We start from the raw sequence: 23,185 nt of genomic DNA on the forward strand, positions 1-23,185 counted from the left end.
AAAATGTATAGTAAATATGTAAAGTACATTTTGTGGTTTTATCATTAGATCACACCGAATTGACGCATTATTCTTCATCTGGTGCTCTGGTGCGGTCTCTTATTTGATGAATTGTTATTTTTAGAAACCGAAAGTAAAACAGTAGGAACACCGGGAGCACGCTTGGACTTCCACTGAAACGTGTCGCTTATTTCTGAATTTATCTGATTTCTCTTCGTCTCCGGTGAGTTTGTTTCCTCATTGAACATCGATGATGTCTCTTCATGTGATTTATTCTGGAAGAATCTTCCTCAGAGTTTGTTTTATTGGAGTCTGTATTTTCACAGGAATGCTGTCGATTATTATCGTTTTACTGAATCTCCTCATAGAGACTTCAGGTAAGAACATGACTGAGTTTCATTCAGTGTTAGCCTATGCTTATTTTCATTACAGACCCGATTAGATAAATATTCACATTTATAGAGTCATTCATATACGTGATCGATTTCTATTATTTAGGGAGACCAAACGTGCTATTTTCACAGGACACGTCGTGGCCAGGATTTATATATTGCCTAAAATATCCAGGTTTTGTCTTTGGTTTTCAGTTTTCATATTGAATAAGGTCATGCTCGTTGGATCAATGACATGCCGACATTGTAAGTGATCGATGGTGCGTGAGAAGGAGGGATCTACAGGGAATGCCAAAGCGAAGCAAACACATGAACAAAGAGGAGCAGACCGATCTGTGTCTGAGAGCGAAGTATTTAAGATATTTTAAAAAATCCTGGCCAGGTGTCCTGGGAAAATGGCACGTTTGGTCTCCCTAATTTATTATTGCACTCGATTAAAGATTGCATGTAATATGATTTATGGTAATATGACAGTATCAACACGAACTCTAAAGAATAAAGGCCCCGATATATTTCAAACGCAGTTCGTTTTTTATTCTTCGTTTGGCGGTAAAAAACGAAGGCTGAGCGACGGTTTGATCGACTGTTTTCGATCATTCCAACGCCCTGCGCTGCTGGAGGCGGGGTGTAGATTAATGTAAACAAGACAAGGCTCGCGCCCAGTCCCTACACAACAACGATGGAATGATGAAGTGTAGGCCATCTAGATGTGAGACGGGGCCTGATGGTCAGCATATTATAGACTAAAGAATAATGATTAGCAGCAGCTCAGAGTCAAGTATCATGTTTGTAATACCCGTTCATTTTCCATAACCAGTCGTTTGTGATTAGCCAGCCGCACTTCAGAAAAACACGGTCAAGCCAACAGCGAATGAAATTATGATGCGCGTGTATGACTATAATTACGGTAATATCAGGAACAAAGAAGAGGGAGCGCGCTTTTACAGTGCTTCGTTTACACTGCTGGGACCTGTACGATGGTAGCTGAACAAATTCAGAGTTACAGGATTAGTTTTGAGTTGACAAAACCAAACCTATGGCGGGTGGAATGTGACAGGATTACCTGCCGAAGTCGAAAGTCGTGTTCTTTTACGTGTGAGAAGGGTACGCAGCCTCAACTGACGCATGATAAGCACATTGCCTCAACTGACATCTGCAAAAAAAAAAAAAAAAAAAAAAAAAAAAAAAAAAAAAAAAAATCATTAAGTATATCTCTGCATTACACTTACTCTCTAAATAATACATAATCATCGGAGGTGTAATTTTACCAAAGTATTAAACAGTAATAAAATGAAAGAGAACATGTTTTTCTATAATCCAGTGATATAAGTTAAAATAAGTAATATCTTAAGTATAATTTCATGCATATAGTAATGCATTTGATTTTACTTAAAGGAATGTATTTGTATTTTACTTAAAGGATAGTTTACCAAAATCAAAAACTTCATAATCAAGTAGGCTAATCACTGAGTAATCATTTACTCATTTTCATGTCTGTCCAAGCCTGCAGGATTTTATTTCTTCTATGGAACATAAAAATTATTCTAAGACCTTCCTATAATCCACACTGTAAAAAATAAGTGTAATTTTAACTGTAAAATTTTGTAAAAACGCTACGGAAAAAAACTGATAATAGGTTAACAGTAAGTTCCCGTACTATATACAGGGAAAAACTGTACAAGATCTAACAAAGCATTTAATGTAAATTTACAGTAAAATTCTGTTAATTATACAGCTTTTAGAAGTAAAAAAAGAACAAATCAATGTATAATTTACAGTCTAAAACTGTAAACTGATATTCCCAGAATTCCCTGCGTGACACTCCACGTTTGAAAGTATTTTGTTTAAATAATCATGTTTTTAAATAGTTCCTGTTATCAGTTATGTACATTTGAGCTTTATGTTACATCTTCTGTTGCTTAATGAAAGTTTTTTGCATTATTTAAGTATCACGTGTGTTACCATGATGGTGTTTTGTGTTTCCATAAATGTGCACCTTCTATATGTTAATATATACTTCTGCTTGTGGTGAAGCTACTTGTGATGAGCTTTGATACTTCATGTGGCTTTCTCTTATACAGTACCATCTTTATTATTATGGTGGTTGTCAGTATTTTCAAGGTACAAAACAGATTTAATTTTGTGTGTTGTTGAATTTACTGGTTTATATTCACATTTTCTTGTTTGTAAATTACAGCTTTATATTGTAAAATTAACAGTTTTTGACGTAAATGTGTTTACAGTTTTCTGTATTTTTACAAAATTATTCTGGCAACCACAGCTGCCAAAAAGTTTTTGTAAAAACAACAAGAAATTTTTTACAGTGCAATACTTTTTCCATGTCCCTCAAATATATGATTTTTGGCTTCCAATAACTACAATGGCTCATTTCACTGAATTTTACAAAAAACTATCATGACTAGTAATATTTATAAAACATATCATATATGGATTCGTTTAAAAAAAAATAAAAAAAGAGAGATGAGATAACATGAATAACAGCCAACAAGTATGACCCATGCTCAGAATTCGTGCTCTGTATTTAACCCATCCAAAGTGCACAGTGAACACACACTCCGAGTGTGTGTCAGAAGTGCCACTTAGTCACTTTAGTAGTTTATCTATTTATTTTCTGGTATTTTTTCCTCCATTTTAATTTGTTGACTTCTACTGTTTTCAGATTTTATTACTTACACATAGTTTGTACTCTGCTTGCTCATGGAATAAAGAACAGTATAAAAACTTGACACTGCTTTATTTAATATTGTGGGAAGAGGTCTTAAAGCCATCACATTTCACTGAATCATAATTTTGGATTGTGAGAAATCTAGATAAACGAAAAAAATATTAAGAATAAAAATCAAAGCATACTTTCATACTGTTTTGATGACTTAAAAAATACAAAATAGACACATTTTAAAAAAAAATGGTTATTAAACATTTAAAAGTCACAACAAGAAAACCATGTGATGTTTCAGATGAAAGTTTAATTATTTAATAACAAATATATTATTGGCTGGAGTTTTTGTAAATGTTTTACAATAAAATCTTTAATCTTTAACTGTTATTTAATTAACAAAAGTACAAATAAAAGAATTTAAAAGATTAAATATATTTTGTAAATATAAAAACATTTTAATTTTGATGGCTGCAAAATAATAATAATAATAATTTTTAAAAATTAAATAAAAATGAAAGTGAAAGAACACCTCCTGCATGAAAAATAATCAAATTAGTAAGTAACCCCTGAATGAAATAACCAAAAAAATATTTAAAAGCTTAGAATATCTCAGCTCTAATGAATGTAAGTAATATAATTTTTGGGCTTTATTTTTTATTTTTTTTTGCTCATAAAACATAAAACAAAAATAAACACCATTATTTAGATTCTCCTGATTAAAAAGGGCCCAAAATCACCATAATCCATCATTATCTAAAGTTATTCCTCATGAAGTTATAACACATATTAAACTACACAGGAGCTTGGCAAAAAAAAAAAAAAAAAATAATAATAATAATAATAATCGTTGTCATATGTAATTTGAAAGGTCTCATAGTAAAATAAAACAAGTGTAATTATTTAGGACTTTGACTAAACTTGAAATTCAAAACAATTTCTAAACTGTCAAGGACTAAGAGAAAGGCTAGCTTGGTCCCAAATGCTGTAACTTTTGATTACTTCATGATATCACCATAAAATGTAATTCACATACATGAATGAATCATGTAGAACATAACCAAAAATTATTTCAGACAGGAACCACTTTGGCAAGTTTACTTGAGTATATTGAACACAATTTATCTTTGGTGGTATGGTTCCTTATGGGGGTTCTTTCTCCCAGAATATTTGAACATACAAGAGCTTTAACATTAACCCCCTGGAACCATGCATTTAGAAATACATAACAATTAAGACTTTTAATAAAGTCTTTAAAGCAAACGGTGATAATCATATAGATGTGGCACGTCTATCCTGTAGCCTGGTTGTGAAGATGGGTGTCTCTCAGCAATGAGGTCCATACCAGCTAAGATTTAGGAAGCCTTAGTGATCTGAAACAAACAAGACAACAGCCAGAAGGTGTGCAGTAATGTGCTCATGCATATAATGGGGAGGGAGGGAGGGTTGCGAGTCGTTGAGCATACTTACCGAGCAGTAGTGGCATGTATATATATGTCCTGTGTCTAATAGGAGAGATGTGGTGATTGGAGCGATTTGACAGATGACCGCATCAGCTGTTCACAGCCCTGCCTCCATGGCCTGACTGAACTAACGCTGCACTCGATTTATCTTAAGATAAATATTGAATGCCAATTAAGAGAGATATAAAAAAAAATATCCCTTGACCACGCAAATTTCTCTTACATTTTATCATCTATTTCTCCACATGAGAATATTCAGAGGGCAAAGATTTTTTCCCCTAAAAATATAGAAAGATTTCTGTCAATTGATAGCATCCTTTTGACTCTCCTTGCTACAGTTTTTGAGTTATGAGTCATTATTTTTGTGTATGTCAAAGCAAAACAATACCTTCACTGAGGTTAAGCTTCAGGGCCAAAAGGGTTCAAACTGTCTATAATCAGGGTAGATTGGTAATAGGTCAGGGTATCAGGTTTGACTCATCAGAAAGCTATACATCAATTCTATGCAGTGATGCCACGGATTCTCTCAGATAGTCAGACACAATGGAAATGTGTGATGTGCTCAGATGAGTCCACTGGGAAAAACAGATGAATTCTCAGCCCCAAAGACGAATGGGCCATCCAGACTTTTACCAGTGACAGATGCAAAAGCAAACATTTGTTATTGGATGGGGGTTTATCAGAGCAAGAGGCTTGGTGACTGTCATGTGTGAGGGTACACTGACTTGGAGGCATTACATGTCATTATTGTACAGAGACATATACTGCCATCAAGATTACATCTTTCAAGAGAAGTCCATGGTTATTAGACAAAGACAACGTCAGCTCTCATTCTGTCCTTCTCTCATTCATGTGCTACAACAGCAGGGTTTCGTAGAGACAGAGTGAATGTTCTAGATCAGTCCAGATCTGTCTCCTATATTGAACATCATGAACCCTAACCCATCATGAAAAGGACATCCAGGCAATGATGACCACAGACTGATGAGCAGCTGAAGTATTGTAAAAAAAAAACTATTAGTATCTTCGATTTACAAACAATTAAACATTGTAATTTAAATGAGTGGCTGGGACACAGTGTTAAACATGTCTTTGTCCCAGTTATCTTATATTTACAGATTACCAATTATTTGGTCAGTGAAAACATTGAACATCTTTTCTTTGCACTTTTACCAATCAAATAAACAATAGAATTACGATTTTATTATAAGATCTTGATTTTATTGCATTTTAAAAATCTTTTTCTGATTTGGGGTTGTATTTAATCATATCTTAATGTTTTTGTCTTATTGATGTCTAAAAGTTAATGTAATGATAAATATAAGATTCAAAGATTTATATGTACTCTAATTATATAAAACTATACTGTCAGCGCACCATAGTTATGCAAATGAAGTAGATCATCGCGTTTGATTCAATTCATGAGGAATTAAAACTTCTGGAAGCACATTGGGTTAAAATCAATCCCATGGCCCCATCTAGTGGACAACATTAATTTCACAGCCTTACCGTCCCAAATATCATAAATTAATAAACCTAAGTATGTTTGCTTAGAACGACTTTGTTCTCGACGCAATTTAATGTTAAAGATCGAATGTCTAATGAATATCTATTATAAATACAACTTTATTTCTGTTAAAATTACACTCTTCTATGTCAAGATCACAAGGAACCAAGAAAGAAATGTAATTCAAGCAGAAATCATGCATTTCCTCTCAGTTTTTCCCTACTGTTTGTAGCATCCAAGCAAACTGAACATTAATGTGTTTGTACTTCACTTCAACACCAACTTAACAGATAAACATAATTTATCAAACATAAAATAGACTTTATGCAGTTATTATTATGCACTATTACCACGTTTTGGGAAATATCTAAATAACAACCTGTTACAAATGCATCTACTGTAATGCAAACTTTACATTTCGTGTAAAGCGAAGTATACTGAGACGATGTATATATCAGGCGTCTTGTGAGGCGGCGTATATTGAGACGGCGTATATATCAGGCGTCATCTAAGGCAACGTAGCTAGTTCATACGTACTTATAACACATATTATTATTGATAAATTTCTTACGTACGCCGTCGTCACGTCGCCGCCTATGATTGGATCCAACAGTGACGTCGCCGTGACGGTGCCGCGGGTCTGTCGTCTGCCCTCCCATTCAATCCCATTCAAAAATGGAGACGGACTGACGGCGACGGAAGGGTCGACTGCTCCTTCTCCTTCTCCTGCTAGATTTGGCAGATTTCACACTTCATACAAACCTCTCCAGTCCGGCTTTGTTGGTACCATGATGCTGTTCATCAACTTTCTTTGTCAACTCAGGCTTTGCTTTGATCCTGAGTTTTGTGGAGCGCGTGCACATGCAAATGTGACATCACTGGTGAACAGTCAATCATGGCCTTGCAACACAAAGCAGGTTTGATTTACTTATGGCGAGAGACCTAGCGAGATTCAAAACTGAAGGTTAAAGGTTTTGCTAAAGGTGAGATTGATGAATATGACAAATTTGAACGTCATATGAAATATGAAGGAGGACAAATAAAATAAATTAAACTCGTTAATTAGTTTACACATTTGAAAATATATAGTGATAGATACTCGAATATGTAAGGTCAGATTTTATATTTTTTAAATAGTGCAATCTTTTGATCTGTATCTTATCTGTATACATTACTATTAAAAATTAACGATTTATAATAACTGTTAAAGTAAAATTGCTTGTGTGTAAAAGATAAATAATAATATGAATCACAATAATTATCTAAATCATAAAAAGACTCAGTAATTATCTTTTTTTTTTTTTTTTTTTAGCATTAGTGACCTTTAATTTGGAGCAAGATTAAGTGGCGTGACTGTGTCAGACATGTGTCACTTCTTTCACACCTGATTGGTCCAGCTTCAGTTTGAGATCTCTAACCCAGAACATAACCTGCCCCAGAGCAGGTTAGCTGTGGAGTGTAAGTTATTATGGTAATGAACGCAGCTAAAAGCCAAGCCACTTACATGGTACCTAAAATCCAGGATTGGTGCAAACTAAACTGAAACTTACCTGGCTAGCCAAATAATCCGGTTTCATGGTACAGGCCACAGGTCTTGATGCTCAATTCTGATTTGATTATATATCCAATGTTTTTTGGCTGTCCATTTATGCGTTCTTTCAATTGTGACCCATGTCCAATTCATGTGTTTACATCTGCCATACCATCTGAAACTTTGCGCATGCAGTGTTATTATTTAGGCTACCAACTCCTCATGTGCTTCCTCATGAGAATAATGTGACTTGTGCTGACAAAACGAGTCACAATGAACAATTAAGAAAATAAAAAACTGAGGGAAAAAAAAATAATTATCCATTAAAAGACCTTCAGAATGATTTACGATTTGTTGGAATCAGACAAAAAATGACTGAATCAGCCATATGAAGTCGACAGTGAAGTCCTTAATCTTTTCTTATTATTAATTAGAATATTAATAATCACAATACTGCTGTTTATTGTATTGTATCTTTGCTATTATAAATAAGAACAGATACAAAAAAACAAAAAACAAAAACAGTACAGGTAGCCTAGAAAGAAACAAAAAATGCAAGTACCTTTATAATGTTATATCTAAACTAAAGCATTAATGTACGGAAACAATCAAATGTAAAAACAACTTGTGTGTTCATTATAAATAAATTCATTATTAAAACTAAAAAAGCTGTTCAGTGAAGAGAAGCGAGTGATGTCCTCTTTTTTTGGATTATGATAATGATGCAGACATCCTTTACTGTAATGCATTGAACTACATTCTATACAATATTCATACCTCACATAAAACCATTCTTCTTCAGCATTTTGGATATAAGGGACACTATCACACTTTAGAAGGCTATAAAGACCTAATTTCTAATAAATATAAACAAAAACAATGGCTGGTTCTTATTCAGAATGTTGCTTTAGTGGGCTATAAGGACCCCATTTCTAGAAAAGCCAAATGTTAATTTCCTATAAGGGACATTCCATACTAAATGCACACCTCATATCAAATAATTTTACTGCAGCATTTTGCAGATATGGGTCCATATGGAGATTTAGAGGGCTATAAAGACAACATTTTTAATAAGTAGAAAAAAACAATGGTCAGTTCCTATAAGGCACGTTCCATACTATATTCACACCTAATATAAATAATTTTACTGCAGCTTTTTGAGATAAGGGACCATATGGTGTTTTAGGGGGTTTTAAAGACCCCATTTCTAATAAGTAGAAAAATCTAATGGTTAGTTCTTATACTGGACATCACATACTATACGCACACCTCATATCAAACTATTTTACTGCTTCTTTTTTTTGAGATATTAGACCATATGGAGTTTTAGAGAGCTTTAAAGAGCCCATTTCTAATAAGTATAAAAAATAAAGTGACATTCAGCCAAGTATGGTGACCCATACTCAGAAATCGTGCTCTGCATTTAACCCATCCGAAGTGCACACACACATCAGTGAACAGTCGTGGTATTGCTGGCCTGAGATTCGAACCCACAACCCTAGGGTTAGGAGTCAAACTCTCTAGCCACTAGGCCATGACTCCCCCCTAAATGGTTAGTTCTTATAATAATTGTAACTCAATAAATGTAACTGTAATTCATATTGCTCAAAGAAGTCAATGCTAGTTTTGATGGAAAGGTGTCAGAATACACAGTGCATCTGTAAGGTCCAGGCACTCGGCCCAAGGAAGGTATCCGGTGCTGGATGAAGGTTTCCTGCGTGTTCGGTCTTTCAGCGCTTAGAGTTATTCAATTTAGGTTAAACTCAAATCTGACTCCATTTTATTATTTAATCTGAATCCATTTTAATATGACCGCGAATTTAGGTTGGAATGCAAATTGGTTGTACGTCTGTTTCTAATTAGTAGGCCTATTCTTCTGACGTTTGATTATTATGGTTAAACTCTTTAGTTTATATTTACTTGTTAATTTGGGTGCTCATGTCTCTAACAAGGATTTAACATGATCAACTAGAGTCAATAATTACAGAGTAAAACAGGATAAAATCAAATGTAACAATTTATTATCAGTCAGGTAGATATGTATTTTGCCAATTACATATCCAATTGAAACACATCAAATCATATCAATACAAAACATCAAATTCTCAAAGATGAATCTAAAAGTAAAATATGCATACCTGACCTTAGAAAATACATAGTATGAAGTGAAGAGACACACAACACACTACAGGCTTTCTGGCTACAGAAATCGCCCTGATCCTCTTGCTGCAATCATTTAAATACCTCAGACCAAGACAAACATGCCCCGAGATGAAGACAGAAACTAACAATTGGAATTTGCATTACCTCAGGTCCCAAGCCTGGGTGGTTTTACAACTCAATGGGAACAGGGGGTAATTTACATGGAGGACCCTAGGAAAGGGCACTCCCATCACAGTAATCAAGATATCTCTTGACTCTTCAGATCTGTATTATCTTCTAATCTACTTTTGTGAGTTTGAGACCATTGTACCAGTTGCACTAAGACATTTCCAATGATACTAGACATGAGTGTTAGATCACTTGACATTTTCATGTAATCATTTTTGAGCAGACTGAGTAGAAGGAAGAATGGGTGAAGGGATTTAAAATGAAACAAATGGCCAGAAGGGGAGGAGGTCTCCTGCTCCTCCACTCTGTGGGGTGTCTCAAAGATGCCTGTGTATGTTGTATTGTCTGTTTCTCAGGAGATCAAAGTATCTCAGGTTCTTTCATCCTTACACATCGCAGTTTGCTGCATATTAGCCAACATAGACGCAGACCAGTCAGGGTGCCCATGCTGAACCCTATTCACCGCTGAAAGCACCAACAGTGGGCACCTGATCATCAGAACTAGACGCACTATGGAAAAAAGGCAAGCCGGCGAAGGTGGTGTGATGCTTTGGGCAATGTTCTGCTGGGAAACCTTGGGTCCTGCCATCCATGTAAATATTAATTTGACTCCTACCCCCTTCCTAAACATTGCTGCAGACCAAGTACAGCCTTTCTTGGAAACGATATTCCCTGGTGGCTGTGGCCTCTTTCAGCAGGATAATGTGCCCTGCCACAAAGGAGCACAACAACGGGTTTGAGGTGTGGACATGACCTCCAAATTCCCCAGATCTTAATCTAATCGAGCATCTGTGGGATGTGCTGAACAAACGAGTCTGATCCAAAGAGTCCCCACCACGCAACTTAGAAGGATTTAAATGATCTGCTGCTAACATCTTGGTACCAGATACCACAGCACACCTTCAGGGTTCTAGTGGAGTCCAGGACTCGATGGGGCAGGGGCAAGGCTGCTTTGGCAGCAAAAGCGGGACCAACACAATATTATGAAGGTGGCCATAATGCTATGCTTGATTGGTGTATAAAGACACTTTTCAGCTATTTGACACTCCAGTGTATTCAGGAGATGTTGCTCTCCTGTAGGGCCTCCACAGAATGAGGAACAAACTGAGGACAAAAAATAAATAAATAAAAACACACACATCAAAGAAGGTTTCAGGAGTTTCTGAACACACCCATTGATTGCGTAACTGCCATGGACCAATGGAAGCTCAAAGGTAATTAGGAGCCAAAGTGAACTCCCCCAGAAAGTATGCTCTGGTCAGCTGTTTCGAACCGCTGAAACAAACTTCATTTTGGCCTGATTTTGTTCGGAATGACGTCATATCAGTTAATTCTTCGATTTTGTTTTAAGTATGGAGCGAATGCTTCCTGAAAGGGGTCATATGATGTTGCTAAAAATAACATTATATTGTGTATTTGTTGTAATGAAATGTGTTTATGCATTGTAAGGTTAAAAAAAACATTATATTTTACATACTGTACATTATTGTTTCTCCCATATGCCCTGCCGTCTGAAACACGTTGATTTTTACAAAGCTCATCGTTTTAAAAAGCGAGGTGTGGTCTGGTTGGTCAGATATCCAGTGTGTTGTGATTGGCTGAATACTTCAAGTGTGTGACGGAAATGTTACGCCCCTCACCAGATTGTGATGCTGTGTCAAGTCACCTTTATTTATATAGCGCTTTAAACAAAATACATTGCGTCAAAGCAACTGAACAACATACATTAGGAAAACAGTGTGTCAATAATGCAAAATGATAGTTAAAGGCAGTTCATCATTGAATTCAGTGATGTCATCTCTGTTCAGTTTAAATAGTGTCTGTGCATTCATTTGCAATCAAGTCAATGATATTGCTGTAGATGAAGTGACCCCAACTAAGCAAGCCAGAGGCGATGGCAGCAAGGAACCGAAACTCCATCGGTGACAGAATGGAGAAAAAAACCTTGGGAGAAACCAGACTCAGTTGGGGGTCAGTTCTCCTCTGACCAGACGAAACCAGTAGTTCAATTCCAGGCTGCAGCATGACATGCTAATGCACTTCCAAGTGTTCAAGTCTATGCAAAAGAATGTTGTGGTTAATTGTGTCAAACACAGCACCAGATATGTATAAAGTACTAGAGACCCATACTTGAGTAAAAGTACAAGTGCTCTATCAAAAAAGTGACTTGAGTAGAAGTTGAAGTGCTCTTTAAGCACCACACTTAAGTAGAAGTACTAAAGTATTCAAAAATGTTTGTACTTAAGTATTGCAAGTAGTCTATTTTAAAATTTACTACTCAAGTACTGAAAGTAAAAGTAGAAGTATTGTGTTATGTAGCTATTAAAGAAAGTAGTCAAAAGTTTGAACATATTGTTTTTACTATTTCAAATGATTAACCTAAAGGACAATCAAAATTCCTTTGACTGTAACTTCTTGTAAACAAAAAACGGTTACTAGGGTTAGTTAGCCCAATTTGCAAAATGATGTCATTAATAAATTATCCTCATGCTGTTTCAAACCCATAAGACATCAGAGGGTCATTTAGAATTTTTTGAAGCATCGAAAATACATTTTGGTCCAAAAATAGCAAAAACTACGACTTTATTCAGCATTGTCTTCTCTTCCGTGTCTGTTGTAAGACAGTTAAAAACAAAGCAGTTTGTGATATCTGGTTCGAGAACGAATCATTCGATTTAACCGGATCTTTTTGAAACAGTCCACCAAATCGAACTGAATCGTTTTAAACAGTTCGCGTCTCCACAGATGAATTAAGCTGTTAACTTGTTTAATGTGTCTGACACTCCCTCTGAGTTAAAACAAACCAATATCCCGGAGTAATTCATTTACTCAAACAGTACACTGACTGAACTGCTGTGAAGAGAGAACTGAAGATGCACACCGAGCCGAGCCAGATAATGACTCGTTCACGAGTCAAGAACCGTTTCTGTCAGACGCGTCCGATTCGTGAACCGAGGAGCTGATGATACTGCGCATGTGTGATTTAGCATGAAGCAAACCGACACACAGAGCGTCTGAAACGAACTGATTCTTTTGGTGATTGATTCTGAACTGATTCTGTGTTAATGCTATGAGCCCAGGTGCAGTCAACGCCATTACGTCGAGCGCAAAAGAATCGGTGAACTGTTTTCTTCAACTGGTTTATTGAATCGAATTGTCAGAAAGAACTAACGTTACTGGTCATCCGAGAACCGATGCAACCGGTTCTTGACTCGTGAACGATTCATTATCTGGCTCGGCTCGGTGTTCATCTCTCTCTTCACAGAAGTTCAGTCAGCATGCGCAGTCTTCTTAATCGCATGTTTCGCTTAATGATGTGCCAGCTTCATCAAACCTGCCATCTACAGTTCTGGCAGTGGTTTGTAATGGAATGATTCGTAACATTATTATAATTGTAACGAGTAACGATGCAGCACATAAAAAAATATCGGAGTAAAAGTATTAAACTCAGCGAAAATATGTACCGAAGTAAAAGTGGAAGTAGGAGAAAAATATAATACTCTAGTAAAGTACAGATACCGCCTTTTAGTACTTAAGTACAGTAGTGAAGTAGTTCTACTTCGTTACTATACATCTCTGGACAGCACTAAGATCCAATAGAACTGATAGAGAGATACACCCACGATCAGATGATAAGAGCAGATCATATGTTACTCTAAGGAGAGCAGTTTCAGTACTATGATACGGTCTAAATCCTGACTGGAAATCCTCACAGATACCATTTTTCTCTAAGAAGGAATATATTTGTGAGGATACCACCTTTTCTAGTATCTTGGACAGAAAAGGGAGATTCGAGATTGGTCTATAATTAACTAGTTCTTTGGGGTCAAGTTGTGGTTTTTTTATGAGAGGCTTAATAACAGCCAGTTTGAAGGTTTTGGGGACATACCCTAATGACAATGAGGAATTAATAATAGTCAGAAGAGGACCTATGACTTCTGGAAGCACCTCTTTTAGGAGCTTAGATTGTAACAAGTTGAAACAAGTTTATACAATTCTTCCTCTCCTATAGTAGAGAATGAGTGGAACTGTTCTGATGTGATACTGTAGCTGATGGCTGAATGGTTACAATTTTATCTCTAATAGTATCGATTTTAAGAAGAAAGTAGTTCATAAAGTATTACTGCTGTGATGTTGGGAAATGTCAACACTCAGTAAACATATCTCAGTTCTGATTGGCTGATTAGAATATTGTTCCAGGATCAACATGGATGTTGATCCAGGAACATGTTGTACATGGTGAAATCACACACACCGCCGCAGCACAACGATACAAAGCCAATAAAACCCATCACAAACAAGGCATTTGTAGCACTCAGTGGGGACATAATTACTGATTATAATGACTTATACTGTTTTTTTTATGTGTTGAGTTGTGTATCACGCTGCGTAAACATTAAACCATATCTGCAGTTGTGATCGGAGAAACAAAAACAGGTTTTACTCTACACTGCTCCAAACTCACATTTTAATCATCAGTGGTAAATTCTTTAAATATGAAAACGTACTTACAGGCTGTGAGTCAGAAGCACCAGACTGTCCTTGCAAAGTTGCAACTGCTCAACAGAATAAACCCCAACAGGGTGATCAGGACTCAGACGTGAAGAGGCTTATTACAAGGCTACTTGCCACATAAATAAATAATTAGACAAAAATATTAGCAAAATATTGATTTGAGTTGATATATTTGAACGCAAAGCTTCTGTGAAGACAGCAGCAACATTTCAAACATTTTACACAACTGACATTTAAGGCAAACGGTGCAGTCAAACCACGTATTACATTTCACCACAAAATAATTAAGGCAATAAAATAATTAAGATGGAAATGTTTAAGACCTTACAAGTTTGTTAGTTATCTTATAATCCATTACAACTTACAAAGCAATCATAGAAAAGTGAAATTTTCTGTTCTCATGCATATCTCCAGATCTTCTGGATTCCTGTTAAAATGTCTCTGTCTCTCTCTCTCTCTCTCTGTCTCTCTCTTTCTGTCAAGTTCAAGTTGCATTATTGGAATGACATTTGAGTTACAGTATTAACAGAATAAAATATAAAATATTATTACACCATCAAAGTAAAAGGAAACAAATAGAAAAGAAAAAATAAATGAATAAACCAATACAATAAAAATAACAACAGCAGATAATATTTCTTATATTAATAATAGTACTTATATACAATTGATAATATTAAATAACACAGTTGAATACAATAAATTATCCCTTTCGTATGGTGTGTATGGTGTATATTTTGCAACTAGTTTAACTGCTGTCTCATTCTCTCCAAGTATTTAGAGTATTTTCATTTAGAGTCATTTAGAGACAAGAATGAACGATTCAAAGCTGCAAACTGTGGGAAGAATTTTTCTCTTGTAGTGCTGTATTTGGGACAGACAAGAAAGAAGTGTTTCTCATCCTCTGTTTGATTCAGCTCACAGTGTTTGCACACTCTCTCTTCTCTCGGTAGCCAGGATCTTTTATGTCGACCAATCTCTATTTCCAAATCTTGATCACTGAGTCGATATTTTGAAAGGATTTGTCTTTCTTAAAATTGCTTGAGTGATAAGTAATTTGCCAGTTTTGTGGTTCTGTTTAGGGCTGAATGAGTTTTTTTTCATCATAATTTTACTTCAGATTTTTGTCAATTAGTTTCTGAATGTTGGGGTTGTGAACACTTCTGTTTACCCTTAGGATGTTTTTGGCAAATTCCATTTGTGTTCTTTCTACTAAACTTTTATCCTAGTTTTCAAATTGTAATATTGGTCCCCAAGTTTCACTCCCGTACAGTAGGATTGGCTTGATGATTGCGTGATATAATTTAATCCATGTTCTAATTGATAGTTTTAATTGGCCAAACCGTGCTTTAATGGCATAAAATGCCCTCTGTGCCTTCTCATTGAGGGCCTTGAGGGCCAGACTGAAGCCCCCTGATGCTGAGATCTGGATGCCCAGGTAAGTGTAGCTACTGCTGTGCTCCAGGACTGATATCTGCTTCCCTGAGACCTGGCCTTCTTCTGGAACACCATGACCCTGGTTTTGTCCACTCCTCACAGTACTGTTCCAGAGGGGCCATTCTGTGCTGGAGACCCTCGGCTGTGGGAGACAGCAGAACCAGGCCGTCTGCATACAGCAGGCACTTGACTTCAGAGTCGTGTTGAGCGAGGCCTGGGATGCTGTCGCAGCACTCCAGAGCTTCTGCCAGCTCATTAATGTAGATGTTGATCTCTGTCTCTCTCTCTCTCTCTCTCTCTCTGTCTCTCTCTCTCTCTCTCTCAGTGTCGTTGACTGTGGTGGTTCCTCCTGATCCTATAGTGGCTCATGTGGGATCCACAGTGATTCTTCCCTGCTGGATCTCTCCTCCTGAGAACGCTGAAGCTCTGGAGATCCGCTGGTACCGTCAGGATCAGTTCAGCAATCCTGTTCTCCTCTATAATCAAGGGAAGATCCAGGACGTCCAGGAGGAATCATACAGGAACCGAAGCTCTCTGGCTCTGCGGTCAGATCAGTCTGGTGGACTGAAGGACGGAGATGTCTCTCTACGGCTGGAGAAACTCAGAGTACAAGATGGAGGTTTATTTCACTGTTATGTGAGCGGAGAACATTCATATGGGAGTGAAGAGATGACTCTCAAAATCACTGGTGAGTCGTCTGTTTTCTGAGGATCTGCACTTCATTAAAGCTAAAACCTCTTCTGCATAATAAAACTCATCATCATTGAGGCCTGTTGATATAAAACTGATCCATATGACTAAATTCCAAGTCTTCCGGCTGAGAAACAGACTCAACTTGTCATCATTTGCAGAAAATGCTGACATCATGGCATCAAACACTGAGTAAGCAAACCGAGTTAAACTCAAGTTATTTGGAAAACTGTTATGATAACAGTGCTTTTTTTTGTAGTGGTCAGCTGATTGATTCTTTGACAAACGATATTGATGCCGATATCATAAAAAACAAGGTGGCCAATGGCCAATATAAACCGATATATAATATGATATTATACTATTTAATTTCAAGACTACAAAAAAAAAAAACCTCCCAGACATATCTGCTGCGATGGATTATTTTGTAAATAACATTTACTAAAATAACTATAAATAAATTATAAAAATAAACTGGTAACACTTTGTTGACATGTAGCTACAAAGTTACCTACAGTTAGTGAATGTAACCGATAAATCAGTAAAAAAAAAAAATAAATAATAAAAAAAAAGAAATTAACTGTTATACTTTAAATAGTAGCTTCATGATTCTGTAATCCTGTTAAAGTCTTTTTTTTTTTTCACAAGTTTGGAGTTCATACTGCTGCAGAAAACAAAACATTCAACACTACTCAGCCAAATACAAAAACATGCCCAAAAATCCAAATATCAGCCAATATATCGGTGGATTCTTTTGTAACTCAACTAATATACAGTATAAACTGTATATTATATTATAGTATAGTCTTAACGGTTTTACTGGAGGTTGAATAAATTATGACAGAATGTTTACTTTGAAGTGCTCCAAGACCCTGAAATGACATAATTAGAAAGTGTGTAAATAAAGCATTAATCCCAGTGAAGCTGTGGTTTATAGTGATAAAAAATCGCCTGAGGGGCGTTATTCGGTATTATGTAAAGTGAAGTGACTACCCTCTTATCTGTTATAAATTCACTGTAAATCACAGCTTCATGGGGCTTATTGCTTTTATAAATCAGTTATTCCATATACATAGTAAGGTTTCACAACATAAAACAGTAAATAAAGTGTAATGATATTAATCCAAACAGTATTCTTCCGCCAAACAATGTAGTTCCAACAAAGTGGTTGCGGAGTAACACACAGAAGTAAACAAAGGTTTATGTTTGCAGAGTAATTTACAACAGCTTCAAACACGTTTCAGCATATCAGAATCAAGGACTGGAACTATCCGCTGTATAAACAGTATCCTTTTATTCGGCATGCATGTAGTCTTTGTGTCTGGAGAAGATCTGAGCATCTGTCTCTCCTCTCATCAGCTTTAGGATCCGCTCCTGTCCTGTCTCCAAAGTCTCTAGATGGTGGTCGTGTGAACATCAGCTGCAGGTCCAGTGGCTGGTATCCAGAGCCCAGCGTCTCCTGGACGTCAGATGAAGGAAGGGTTCTCCGTCCTGGAGGAACATCTCACACTCGTGGAGCAGATGAGATGATCTCTGTCCACAGCTGGACGACCGTCTCTCTCTCAGACGCTCAACTGGTCTCATGTTCAGTCTCTCTCAGACCTGGAGAATTAAAAGAAGGAAGTCTGGACATACAGGGCATCGTGTCTTCAGGTTAGAGAACATGGGTATTTGTAGACACCACAAACAAAGTGATCAAATTAGCTTAAATGCCAGACCTGTGATCATTTCCATTAGTTCTTCCTGTGACCATAACGTCCTTTAAAACCCTCTGAAGTCGATTAATGCATATATGTGTTATGAGGCATTTTCTCCTGATAAACCCGAAAAGAACTTAAATTACACTTTCAGTTTTGATCATACAGATAAGAGCAATACATCAATCAAATGTAAAGGGTCTACTTTTTTGGATACAGACATAATAACAACAAAACTTTGTGCACTTATAAAATAAAGATAAAAGTCTTTGGGGAAGTCGTGGCCTAATGGTTAGAGAGTAGGACTCCCAATCGAAGGGTTGTGAGTTCTAGTCTCGGGCCGGCAGGAATTGTGGGTGGGGGGAGTGCATGTACAGTTCTCTCTCCACCTTCAATACCACGACTGAGGTGTCCTTGAGCAAGGCATTGAACCCCCAACTGCTCCCCGGGCGCCGCAGCATAAATGATGAACACTGCTCCGGGTGTGTGTTCACAGTGTGTGTGTGTGTGTGTTCACTGCTCCGGGTGTGTGCATTTCGGATGGGTTAAATGCAGAGCACAAATTCTGAGTATGGGTCACCATACTTGGCTGAATGTCACTTCACTTTATACTTTATATTAAAATGAAGTGTAACTCCGTGAATACTCAACGAAGAGACATGAGAGATATCTTTAGAAAGCTTGACATGTCTACTTTAAAACTAAACAAGTGCTGCTAACAAATATTCTGTGATAAAGTAATTCATATGAAAACAACGCGATGTCTGTTTTTCACGTCTCCCTTCATTATATCTAATGTGACCTTCGTGATGAGAGAAATAAGACATAATTCACCCCAAAAAGATGTGATGTGGTTGAGGATTTGAGAAATGGATTTCCTCAGAAAAAAGAATGAAGCACTTTATTCAGCAGAGAAGTCTCTTTTTATTTATTTATATACTTGTACTAGTTTTCACATAACGTGTAAACATTTTACTAGTTAGACTTTTTCCAAACTATAATTCCTGACTCACTTGAATGTATAATCAAGTGAAACATTATGAAGTTTCAATAACAATATACAATACTATACCATTCAAAAGCTTGATGTAAATAATATAAATGTAACTGTAACAAATGTAACACAATGCTGTTCTTTCAATTTACCCCCCCCCCCCCCCCCAAAAAAGGAAAATAATAATAGTAACAATAAATGTTTGTTTTTTGAAGAAAATAAGATTGTTAAAAGGATTTCTGAAAGGATTGTGTGACTGGAGTAATGATGCAAAAAATTCAGCTTTGAAAGTAAGCTTTGATTGCTTCTGATAAACTGTTTATCTGTACTCGCAAGTGAACATTAAATTATGTTGTAGGATAATTAAATATATTCTAAATAAACTACAAACATAAAATTATATACATTTATTTTGTTCTCACATTCTTTCTTTTAAGTCCTCCCTCAGTGGCACAGCTGAATGAGAGGCTCATTATGCAGCTCATTATGCAGCTCATTATGCAGCTCATTATGCAGCTCATTATGCAGCTCATTATGCGGGCCTTTGTCTTCTCTGGTGTAAATCACAATGATATTCATGATAGTTGACGCCTACTCGCATATGACTTTTACCAACAAAAAGTGTCTTAGAAAATGTAAATCAATATATTGTTTTCTGTGAGTGAGTTAACAAGATGATTTTCACATAATTTAGAAAGAAAAATTCTAGGCTACAAGCTCCAGTTCTCAAAAATCCTGGGAACCATTGTTCTTTATGTTTTTTTTTTTTTTTTTTTGCCTTATTCAAGTGATTTAACATTTTTAGTTTTTCACTAACCACGCATAACATTTTTTCCTCAAAAATACAATCATGTACATACATGCATTTCACATATTATTCTAGCCCAGTTTGTGCTGATTACAGTGAGATTAGACTTTACCCATTTAGATATTTATAAGAAACTGAAAAAAGCACAAATGTCAGGCATGACAAAACTTCCCTTAGACTCCATAGGGTTAATGTAATTTATAAAATATCAGCATACATTCTTGAATGCTTGTTCCTCGTCTTATTGTGCTCTGTCAGTTTTCTTCAATGCCAATATTCCCTCTTATTTTTTTCAACCTTATAATCATTAAAAATCAAAACAAAACAAAGCATACAGCATTTTTATGTTAAAAGAGTTTTAAAACATGTTTCTACATTACTGTAATTGTTTTATATATTTTGAAAGTGTTTAGATTCATCTAGTTTCTGTTTCTCAGGTCCATCAGATTCATCAGGTCTATGGAAGGCTCTTTTCCTCACGTTTCTCATCTGTTCTCTTCTGGGTTTGTTTGGGCTGATCCTCTACAGATACAAACACAAACAAACAGGTACAATCTGGATGAAAGATTTTAAAGATGTGGTTATCAGCAGGTTTTAGTTTCGTGCATATCTCATGTGTTGATGTTTTTGATCTGTTCTGCATGAAAGAAACCAACTAAAGAAAGTAAGTCACATGAACTTCATTTATCATCTGAACACAGTCATGAATCCTTTAAGGCAGTGATTAACTGGGGAAAAAGGGGAAAATGTACTTTCTCATCCTTATATTTTAAAACAGAAATCTTTTAATTGTATTAATATCTGTATTTTAAGGAAATGCACACAAAAGCTGCTAATGGTGCTTCTGAAATACCAGTTAAACTGAGTTGACTTCTATACATTCAATAATATTACTATAACAATAATTTTACAAGGGAAATGTTCTTGTCTTGGGCATTAAACACTATGCATTTGTATGAAATGTACTTGTTACACACAGAACCCACAGTTCCTTCATGGTAACATCAGATCAGATGACAGGAGAGATGCTAACCATTATTGATTATTGAGAGATTATTTTTAATAAATGAAAGAATCATACAATAAAATCATGTAGTTTGTTGCCCATTAACAGAGTCTGGAGTATTTGTGAAGCAGATAATGAAACCATTCTCTGATATTTTCTCTAATTTCAGACCGTGAGGAGGAAACTCTGGAGAGACTGCTTAAAGCAGGTATCTGAAGATGTTGTTCTGTGCTTTATGTTTATTAGAACTGTAACTGCTGACATTAACATCTACAACAAGAAACAAAAAACATCAGTCTCAGTGACTCTCAGTGGAATAAAGGTGAAGGAGAGAGCAGAAATACAATGAACAAAACAACAAAACAGTCCGTTTTGTTTATCCTACATTTTTAGTCACAATTGTATATTTTAGAAACTATTGTAAATACAGTATAAAAGGGCTGTCTGGAAAGTGTCTAGTCATGTAATATGAAAAAAAAAAGGAAATGAGAGATGAAATACAACGAAAACGTGGGCACCTGCTGACTGTCCTTGTCCTTGTTGATAATGTTTGTTGTATCTTTATTGATAAAAGTCTATATTTCATATTACATGGTCCTCGTATACATTTTTAATGCAAATGCTATGTGTCTAACATAACATAAAGTGAATACAATTTTCATAATGCATGGATTTAATTTGCATCACTCCCACAGTCGCATAATCATTCACTCTTCATACTATTATATTCTATTATACTATTATATTATTATACTCATTTTTTGTTAGATACTGTTAAATTTAGATGTATTTTTTCCCTGTCTAAAATCTCTAAAATATGTGTTTTCACTATAGTTGTGGAAGACATGAATATAGAAGAACTGAGGCAGCATGCAGGTATGATCTCATCTGAGTTATAAATGCTTATATGTGTAAAGATCATCTTATATACATGAGGATTAATAACTGTTGCTCATGTGTTTTTCCTCACAGTTGAGATCACTATTGACCGTGAGCGTTCACATCCAGATCTGAAGGTTTCTAAAGACTGTAAAATCATGAGAGATAATCCAGAATATAAACCCACTGGAGAGGGATTTCCATATCAATTATGTGCTTACGGAGCCCAAGGATTCACCTCTGGTCGTCACTATTGGGAAGTACAGCTGAAACTAGAAAATACACCTCCCAAAAACTTCTGGATGATTGGTGTGGTGAAAGAGGAAAACCTTCCTACAAGAGACAGTTCTGCTTTAACTGCATCAGCTGGTTTCTGGTTCTTGTGTTCAGACGGTCCTTATGGCTTTTGCACTAACACTGATCCATTGATCAGATTCTCTCTGACACCGAGACCTGAACGACTGGGAGTTCTGTTAGATTATGATCACGGTCAGCTCTCATTTTACAACGTCACAGAGAGAAAACATCTCCTGACCATCAGCTGCAGATTCTCTGGATCACTCGTTCCTCTCTTCAATCCTGGTGTTGGTGATAAGAGTCCACTTAAAATCCTGGATCTTCCAAAACCTGCAGAACCAGATGAACCCAGTCAGCCTTTACTGAGTAACATGGCAGCTGTAGAATTAGATGTAAAGGCCAGTGATAATCTGTAGAATCAGCTGAACCCAGTCAGGCTTTACCCCTTTCTACACCAGAAGAGAGCAGCGCAGTGGAGATCAGTAACAGCTCAGACGCCAGACTGACTAATGCAGTTTAATCAGAAGGACATACGTGCATAAAAAATACCTGACGCATGAAAACATACAAACTACAAACATCTGTTAAAATGTACTGATATGGTTCAGACACAATAATTTTTAAGATTAGGGTTGATTCCCAGTGATAATTCATCAATAATTAAATCAAAAGTCAATGAATGACATCTTCACATGACATCATCCAATCCCACAGTGTCACATGACGACATCAAATCAGTGCTGTAGATTTAAATCCTCCCTTATTTCGACCATCAATACTCCTAATCTAACTAACACGGTCAGTCGAGGGGTTAACTGTTTAATCATCAGATATAACACAACACTCTACGTGACACAAACAAGGAATGAATGCATGGAGGTGTGTGTGAACATCTGCCTACAGTCACATAAAGACCCCAGAGGAAAATTATGATAAAATAAAAAATTATTTTGATTATTAA

The 23,185-nt window shown here is 36.1% G+C and overlaps 1 protein-coding gene across 1 annotated transcript; it reads left to right on the top strand.

Annotated features, from left to right (window-relative positions):
• On the top strand, positions 1–23,156 carry LOC113093129 (butyrophilin subfamily 1 member A1-like). Its single transcript, XM_026258967.1, has 8 exons — positions 1–223; positions 327–377; positions 16,179–16,541; positions 17,903–18,196; positions 20,480–20,590; positions 21,218–21,256; positions 21,883–21,924; positions 22,021–23,156. The coding sequence occupies exons 2-8, from the start codon at positions 329–331 to the stop codon at positions 22,638–22,640; spliced, it is 1,518 nt and encodes a 505-aa protein (XP_026114752.1). The 5' UTR covers positions 1–223; positions 327–328; the 3' UTR covers positions 22,641–23,156.
• The last annotated feature ends 29 nt before the right edge of the window (positions 23,157–23,185 follow it).

Source organism: Carassius auratus, unplaced genomic scaffold (assembly GCF_003368295.1).
Source record: "Carassius auratus strain Wakin unplaced genomic scaffold, ASM336829v1 scaf_tig00214896, whole genome shotgun sequence".
NCBI classification, from domain to species: Eukaryota; Metazoa; Chordata; class Actinopteri; order Cypriniformes; family Cyprinidae; genus Carassius; species Carassius auratus.

What these genes read in the sequence shown, in the direction of transcription:
- LOC113093129 (XM_026258967.1), top strand. Translation starts at nt 329, where the DNA reads ATGCTGTCGATTATTATCGTTTTACTGAATCTCCTCATAGAGACTTCA. An exon ending in ACAGGGCATCGTGTCTTCAG is followed by an intron (nt 18,197 to 20,479) that starts GTTAGAGAACAT and finishes TCTGTTTCTCAG; the next exon opens with GTCCATCAGATTCATCAGGT. An exon ending in GGAGAGACTGCTTAAAGCAG is followed by an intron (nt 21,257 to 21,882) that starts GTATCTGAAGAT and finishes TTTTCACTATAG; the next exon opens with TTGTGGAAGACATGAATATA.